This window comes from Pongo pygmaeus, chromosome 17 (assembly GCF_028885625.2).
Source record: "Pongo pygmaeus isolate AG05252 chromosome 17, NHGRI_mPonPyg2-v2.0_pri, whole genome shotgun sequence".
Taxonomy (NCBI): Eukaryota; Metazoa; Chordata; class Mammalia; order Primates; family Hominidae; genus Pongo; species Pongo pygmaeus.
Genome location: NC_072390.2, coordinates 39,641,943 through 39,650,523, shown reverse-complemented (window position 1 = coordinate 39,650,523; position 8,581 = coordinate 39,641,943). Strand labels below are relative to the sequence as shown.

General features: G+C 42.1%; 1 protein-coding gene across 8 annotated transcripts in view; it reads left to right on the top strand.

The window, feature by feature from the left end:
- Positions 1–8,581, top strand: part of ZNF521 (zinc finger protein 521) — a 298,052-nt gene that overhangs the window by 119,640 nt on the left and 169,831 nt on the right. For all 8 annotated transcript variants that reach the window (XM_063653514.1, XM_063653511.1, XM_063653512.1 and 5 more), the window contains one exon: positions 4,482–7,834. In XM_063653514.1, the coding sequence (XP_063509584.1) occupies positions 4,922–7,834 (2,913 nt within the window). In that variant the 5' untranslated portion in view covers positions 4,482–4,921. The remainder of the gene's footprint in view (positions 1–4,481; positions 7,835–8,581) is intronic.

Genomic DNA, 8,581 nt, shown 5'->3' with positions numbered 1-8,581 from the left:
TCTCGACTTTTGGTTCCTACACAAGTATCAGACCCATCAGTATTTGTGCTTCTTCTCCTCACTTGAAAAGTAACCATTGATGTAAATCCTGTCCCTGTTAAGGAAATCTTGCTGTGTGGCACTAGCACACATGATACTGAGTCCCTGATGGGCAGTTAAGAGGGTACTCTGCTATTGCAATGAACAAGCTCAGGTAGCAAAAGGATATTGTTAAGCCGGTTTCATGCAGACCAGGCCCTATGAAGAACATTATCAGAAGTTGCCATAACTTCAGAGAAAGTATTTTCATCTACTTTCTTACATTAGTTTCTCTTGAATAATTTCAGATTGCCCCTAGTGTTGGAATCAATCTTCTGAAAGGCTTGGTCCCTGTCCTCAGGAAGTATATGTCCTACACAAATTAAGACCTGCTTAATCATAAACAAAGTAAGCATTAACATTAGTTTAGCCCTTCTGCACATATTCTCTTCCTCTCCCTTTGATCTTATTTTCTAATTTCTGGCTAATTTGATTAGTCTTGAACACCAGCAAGTGGCCAGAACCCTCAGCATTTCTCTTCCACAATGGCAGGCCATAAACTGAGACTCTCAGACCCTGATTTGCGTGCTTGTCTGTCCATCAGTAGGAGCTAGGATCAAATCACGTCCAGTCTCTGCTTTCTCCTCCCCAGGTTGGCACACGAGGGGCTGGTGGCTCACGTCACAAAGGTACTCTGTGTTCTGGTGCCTTTTTTCTGTGGAATAACTCCTTCTGGAATGACTTCACTTTTCTGTTAGTGAGCACTTTCCCCCATAAATATGCCTGAACAGGTGTTACTCTGCTGCTAACTGAGTTTCCAGCTGTCCTCCTCCAACACAGACCCAGCAAAATCTGTTGTTTCATCCTTTTAGGCAGACTAGAGAAGCGCCTAGCCTGAGATGGAGGTCTTCCTTGCAGGATATGGCCGTTCTGCTGCCAGAAGATGGTCCGGAAAGCCTGGCTGGCTAACAAAGACAGGCCTTCAGCGGCTGGGTGTAGTTCCAGTTCTGCATCCCCTTTGGCAGAAACACAGAGGCTGCTGCAGTGTGGCCAGCCAGCGAAATTAGGAAATAAGGACCTCTTTTATTTACTCAGGCTGCTGAATCATGGGCATTCCTGTCTGCTTGGAGAAAAGTCAGGCGGCTCTACTTTCCACTGAAAGTCTCAGGAGTGTTGGAGACTTTCATCTCGGAGTGTTCACACACTTGTTTTAATGTGCTTTATGGAAATGGTGAAACTCAGCAAGTACAGTTGCTGTAGAAAAACATCTGCACTAACCATGCACACACGTTTGCATCTTTAAATAGAATTTTTAGGCCACGGAGCTGGTTTCTAGCAAAGCTTTTTCAGCAGTAAGAGCTACAGCTCTCGGAGAGTCAGCTCAAGTGAAGTGACTGGTTTCAAAAATTAAAATTTAACATGGACATGTTAAGTACTTCACATTAAAATGCAGAAAACTTGCCATCACACAGAAAGACAGTCCCTGTAAGTAGCACTTAGTGCCGAAGGGGAAAAAAGTTAAAGTTGATTCAGGAACCTGAGTTGAAAGAATCTTCTACAGTTTCTTCCACGTGTAAAAAGAAATTGACATCGTTTAAACCTATATTCACTATTTAAGCTTAGTTTGCACTGTGGCTGCCAAAAACCTTAAGTTAATGGGGATGGATAACTCTCAAAGTCTTAGGTAGACCTCAGAGTATGTTGGCGGGGAGACCATCACCACAAAAGTCTTGGAGGAGTCTGATACCTGAAGAGCGTGGACCAACCTGCTGGGAGTAGTGAGTCCCTGTGTGTTCTTGGGAGAATACGATCCATTTACAGTACTGGCAAATGAGAGTTTTACATTTTATATTTTAAAACAGAAATCAGCCTTTCAGGGCAGCTTGATTTATTTTTCTAAAAGTATCATTCCTTGCTCAAACTATTTACTTCTGCTCAATCCCCACGCCTTATGACTTCTAGAGGAGGTTTTGTGTAATTTCCTTTACAAAGACAAGTAATGGGGACTGGAGAGAAGAAAGAAAAGGTTTCTGCTCTCTTGAATCCTGGTTAAAACCTTGATCCTAACCTTCAGCTCACTTGACATGTCATTGAAATTTACAAGCTTAAGAGAACAGTTATATAATAGATATAGTCAGGCATGGACCACAGACAAGAACCTGATTTAAGCCTGGTGTTAGGGATTGCATAATTTTTATAATGGTCCATTGCGCTATAATTCTTTATGTATTTGTAAAAAATATATCATACCTGGACACAATCTGCAGTTTAATAATAAATTCACTTGCTCAATTTTCAGGCTCAATAGTTACATCCTTCTAGGCTAGATGCATTACAAATTCTGATTCACTGTTTTCCCCAAATGTATAAATGAGAAGATGTGTTTGAAAATATTTTTTAAATGAAATAGCAGGATTTAAGCCTGAAAGATAAATGTGAAATGTGGTAGATTTTACCTAGAATGTTGAGTACATTTAATAGATAGCCTTTTTTTTCAATTAGGGTAAATATTTGAAACCTTGATTTGTTTCAGGTATATTAGCTTTAGGTGACAACACTTTTTTAAGGGGAAAACTAGATCATTATTGAGTTTTTTTGCTTTTAGTTAAATTTTTTTTTTTTTGTATGTTGAGTGGTGAGTTGAGTTTATCTGCATATGTTCCTGGTGTATTCACTTTAAGTATAAATCACATCCACATCCATCAGACCCTTTCTTATGCTGGAAACATGTTGGGTTATAGAGTCATATAAATGAGGATGCAAAATCGTGCGATTTTCAACTTGTATGGCGAAGCTTTGTTGCAGTGGGCAGAGATCCAGGAATGGTGTTTGGTTGTTTTCTCAGAGTGAGAGGGTTGCCATCTGGCATTGATAGTGAGATGGTGTTGTCATCAGTTTCTAGATGCAGGAAAGGAATGATCCTCATCTGTTTCCTGTGGATAAGGAAGAGGCTGACAATCTAGTAAAATCTTGTTACCTTAAAGAAAGCAGACATGGAATTCGTTTACATAATGCTCACCAGTTTCTACTTTTATGTTAATCATTTAGCTTGCTAGTGAACTTCAGCTTTGAAGAATCTAAAAACTTATTTGAACATACTGTAATTGAATACCATTAGAATATTCTAATAATGCTCTAACTGAGCTTCTTATTCTAACTGAAACACTATCCCCACCAGCTCCACTCCATGGTCTTTACTTGTGTGTTTTTTTGAAAAATCGTGCTCCTTTGGAGAGTGAAAAGCTTTTAAAATTTCTTCTGATCTTGAATAATAGGTTATGAAAAGCAAAAAAGAGGTTTTACAACCTGTTTTGAGATGGTCTTATTTTCCACTTGGATATCAAGAAAGCAACAGAAATAACAGTGCACATTTGCTGAGAACATAGTTTTTAAAATCACCTAATATAAGGTAACGTTCCTTTATGGATAACTTGCTAAGTTTATATCTGGCTCTCAGTCTTGTTTGTCTTCTTTTTGTCACTCATAAATCTTTCAGCATTTACCATAATCATTTATCACTTTTCCTGTTTCCAGTTTTTCACAAGTTGCTTTGTCTCTGCTCACCTCAAAGTGCAGGTCCTGTTTAGCTAAGGAAGTTCAGGCTGCTGAAGCTTTTGCAAAAGGAAGATATGGTGGGCCACCTCTTGAACTTTCCAAACAAAATACACTATTAAAATCTGGCCGTTGTGAAACTCTCATTTTTTTCTTGATCCTAGCTGATCCTAGCTACATGTAATATCTAGCAGTACCCTTCTAACATTTAATAATCCATTTTCTGGCCTATGGAATTCGAATTTCAGTTATTGAAGAAATCCTGGTTGTCTTTCATTACACAAGACATAATTATTATTGTGTTTTCTGTCTTCTTTCATGTGCTTACTTTTTAATATTTTTTTGCTGAAAGCAATAAAGTCTGTATCAATAAGAACCCCATCACAGATTTTGGTCTTCAGAATTGCCTTTTTATATAAAAACAAGCAAAATGCAGAGGGAATTTTTTATTAAATATTAGACATCTGGGTTGACTGCATTAATTTTAAATCATTCCTGTAATATTTCCTCTTTTCATTTGGTTCTTCAGATGCTCACATAATATGCAAATCATTTTAGAATGAATACAAAAGAAACATTAAATATATTAAAATCTGCATTTTAATAAAATTGTCAATGTGTAATATATACCTTGCTTCTAAGGAAGAATGATAAAAAGTAATAAAAGGGTAATTTAGACATAGAACTATTTAATATCCTCTTATATTTTACAGCTCAACAAAAAGTAAATGCAGAATAACTGCTTTGGGCTCAGATTTGAAAATGTCTCACTCAAATATTCTCTCTTTCATTTTTTTTTTTCTTGAAAGATTCAAGAGGGCCCAACTCTGTGTGCTGGTTGAAATGGTACGGTAAACTCACTCTTGAATCTCAACATGTCAGATGAAATTTGTCATTGCTTCTTGTTGCAGATGGAGTGGATGTTGAAGATGATCCGACTTGCTCTTGGCCAGCTTCCTCACCTTCTAGCAAGGATCAGACTTCTCCTAGCCATGGAGAAGGTTGCGATTTTGGAGAGGAAGAAGGTGGCCCTGGGCTTCCATACCCATGTCAATTCTGTGACAAGTCGTTTAGCCGCCTCAGCTACCTAAAGCACCATGAGCAGAGTCACAGCGACAAACTGCCTTTCAAATGCACCTACTGCAGTAGGCTGTTCAAACACAAGCGCAGCCGAGATCGCCACATAAAACTCCACACCGGGGACAAGAAGTACCACTGCAGTGAATGTGATGCTGCGTTTTCCAGAAGTGATCACTTGAAGATCCACTTAAAGACTCACACGTCCAACAAGCCATATAAATGTGCCATTTGTCGCCGTGGGTTTCTGTCCTCTAGTTCCTTACACGGACACATGCAGGTTCACGAGAGGAACAAGGACGGCTCTCAGTCCGGTTCCAGGATGGAGGACTGGAAGATGAAGGACACTCAGAAGTGCAGTCAGTGTGAGGAAGGCTTTGACTTCCCAGAAGACCTCCAAAAACACATTGCAGAGTGCCACCCCGAATGCTCCCCAAACGAGGACCGAGCGGCCCTCCAGTGTGTCTACTGCCACGAGCTCTTCGTCGAGGAGACCTCCCTCATGAACCACATGGAGCAGGTGCATAGCGGGGAGAAGAAGAACTCATGCAGCATTTGTTCTGAGAGTTTCCACACAGTTGAGGAACTGTACAGCCACATGGACAGTCACCAGCAACCGGAGTCATGCAATCACAGCAACAGCCCTTCCCTGGTCACGGTGGGCTATACCTCTGTGTCCAGTACGACTCCAGATTCCAACCTCTCAGTGGACAGCTCAACCATGGTGGAAGCTGCCCCGCCAATCCCAAAGAGTCGAGGGAGGAAGAGGGCCGCTCAACAAACCCCTGACATGACTGGTCCCTCAAGTAAACAAGCAAAAGTTACCTACAGCTGTATTTACTGCAACAAACAATTATTTTCAAGTCTTGCAGTTCTGCAGATTCACCTGAAAACTATGCACTTAGATAAGCCAGAACAGGCCCATATTTGTCAGTATTGTTTGGAGGTCCTGCCCTCACTCTATAACCTAAATGAACATCTTAAGCAAGTGCATGAAGCTCAGGACCCAGGTCTGATTGTTTCTGCCATGCCTGCCATTGTCTACCAGTGTAACTTCTGTTCCGAAGTTGTCAACGACCTCAACACTCTTCAGGAACACATCCGATGTTCTCATGGATTTGCAAACCCTGCAGCTAAAGATAGTAATGCATTCTTTTGTCCCCATTGCTATATGGGGTTTCTCACTGACTCTTCCCTGGAAGAGCATATTAGACAGGTTCATTGTGACCTCAGTGGCTCCCGATTTGGGTCTCCAGTGCTTGGGACTCCCAAAGAACCAGTAGTAGAAGTCTATTCTTGTTCCTATTGTACAAATTCGCCAATATTCAACAGCGTTCTTAAACTGAACAAGCATATCAAAGAGAATCATAAAAACATTCCCTTGGCCCTGAATTATATTCACAATGGGAAGAAATCCAGGGCCTTAAGCCCCCTATCTCCTGTGGCCATAGAGCAGACATCTCTTAAGATGATGCAGGCAGTAGGAGGTGCACCTGCACGTCCAGCTGGAGAATATATCTGTAATCAGTGTGGTGCTAAGTACACATCCCTAGACAGCTTTCAGACTCACCTAAAAACTCATCTTGACACTGTGCTTCCAAAATTGACCTGTCCTCAGTGCAACAAGGAATTCCCCAACCAAGAATCCTTGCTGAAGCATGTTACCATTCACTTTATGATCACCTCAACGTATTACATCTGTGAGAGTTGTGACAAGCAATTCACATCAGTGGATGACCTTCAGAAACACCTGCTGGACATGCACACCTTTGTCTTCTTTCGCTGCACCCTCTGCCAGGAAGTTTTTGACTCAAAAGTCTCCATTCAGCTCCACTTGGCTGTGAAGCACAGTAACGAAAAGAAAGTCTATAGGTGCACATCTTGCAACTGGGACTTCCGCAACGAAACTGACTTGCAGCTCCATGTGAAACACAACCACCTGGAAAACCAAGGGAAAGTACATAAGTGCATTTTCTGCGGTGAGTCCTTTGGCACCGAGGTGGAGCTGCAATGCCACATCACCACTCACAGTAAGAAGTACAACTGCAAGTTCTGTAGCAAAGCCTTCCATGCGATCATTTTGTTAGAAAAACACTTGCGAGAAAAACATTGTGTATTCGAAACCAAGACACCCAACTGTGGAACAAATGGAGCTTCCGAGCAAGTGCAGAAAGAGGAAGTGGAGCTGCAGACTTTGCTGACCAACAGCCAGGAGTCCCACAACAGTCACGATGGGAGCGAAGAAGACGTTGACACCTCTGAGCCTATGTACGGCTGCGACATTTGTGGGGCAGCCTACACTATGGAAACTTTGCTGCAGAATCACCAGCTCCGAGACCACAACATCAGACCTGGAGAAAGTGCCATCGTGAAAAAGAAAGCTGAGCTCATTAAAGGGAATTACAAGTGCAACGTGTGCTCTCGAACCTTCTTCTCCGAAAATGGCCTCCGTGAACATATGCAGACCCACCTAGGCCCTGTCAAACACTACATGTGCCCTATTTGTGGAGAGCGGTTTCCCTCCCTTTTAACTCTTACTGAACACAAAGTCACGCATAGTAAGAGTCTTGATACTGGAAACTGCCGGATTTGCAAGATGCCTCTCCAGAGTGAAGAGGAGTTTTTAGAGCATTGCCAAATGCACCCTGACTTGAGGAATTCCCTGACGGGCTTTCGCTGCGTGGTGTGCATGCAGACAGTGACCTCAACATTGGAACTCAAAATCCATGGGACATTCCACATGCAAAAGACAGGGAATGGGTCTGCAGTTCAGACCACAGGGCGGGGCCAGCACGTCCAAAAACTGTACAAGTGCGCATCTTGCCTCAAAGAATTCCGTTCCAAGCAAGATCTGGTGAAACTTGACATCAATGGCCTGCCATATGGTCTGTGTGCCGGCTGCGTGAATCTCAGTAAGAGCGCCAGCCCAGGCATTAACGTCCCTCCCGGCGCGAATAGACCAGGCTTGGGCCAGAATGAGAATCTGAGTGCCGTTGAGGGGAAAGGCAAGATGGGGGGACTGAAGACGCGCTGCTCTAGCTGCAACGTTAAGTTTGAGTCTGAAAGTGAACTCCAGAACCACATCCAAACCATCCACCGAGAGCTCGTGCCAGACAGCAACAGCACGCAGTTGAAAACGCCCCAAGTATCACCAATGCCCAGAATCAGTCCCTCCCAGTCGGATGAGGTAACTCGCCTTTTTTAATGTTTGCTATTTAACCTCCTCAAGAAACGGTCCCTACTTTATGTTTACACTCTCCACAGCTTTATTTATTGTCATGGGCCAAAAGATGCTTAGATTGAAATGCAGTGTTTTTTTTTTCCCCCATAGCCATTAGCTAGCAATTACTTGCTTCTTGATAAGCGGCATTTTGGCTTGAATGGTGCAAAATAGGACTAATTCCAGTCTCCCTAGGATATTGTCTTCTCTATGACTGAAGAGACCAGCGCTCATGCCAGCACTACTGAGATCTGGAATCTCAGCATAGCTTCACCGTGAGTTGAAATCCCCAGCTATGACTTGTGTGTATGGCAGAGAGATAATGACACAAAAGTAAGATGCTATGAGCCACCGTGCTGGCTTAGAGTAAATTAAAAAGAATATATATATTTGAGGATAACAAACTGTGTAGGGGTGGCTTTTTAATACCATGTTGTCAACACTCACTGTTTTTGTTTGTCTTCTGGGTAGAGAGGAAAATACTTCCTCACAACAGGATTTTTAAAAAGCCCCTACATTTATTAAGCACCACATGCCCATTATTCTGTTTAAAGACACTATCCCTGAGTTTGAGGCCTACTCTCTGGGTTTCAAAATTAATGTGTGTGTGTTTTTTTTCTCCTTAGTTTCAGAGTAGTTTTCTGCTTTCTTTGCCATGACGAGTACAAGAAACAAGTTCATTTACAATGAAATCATTTCATAAGTCATCATTTC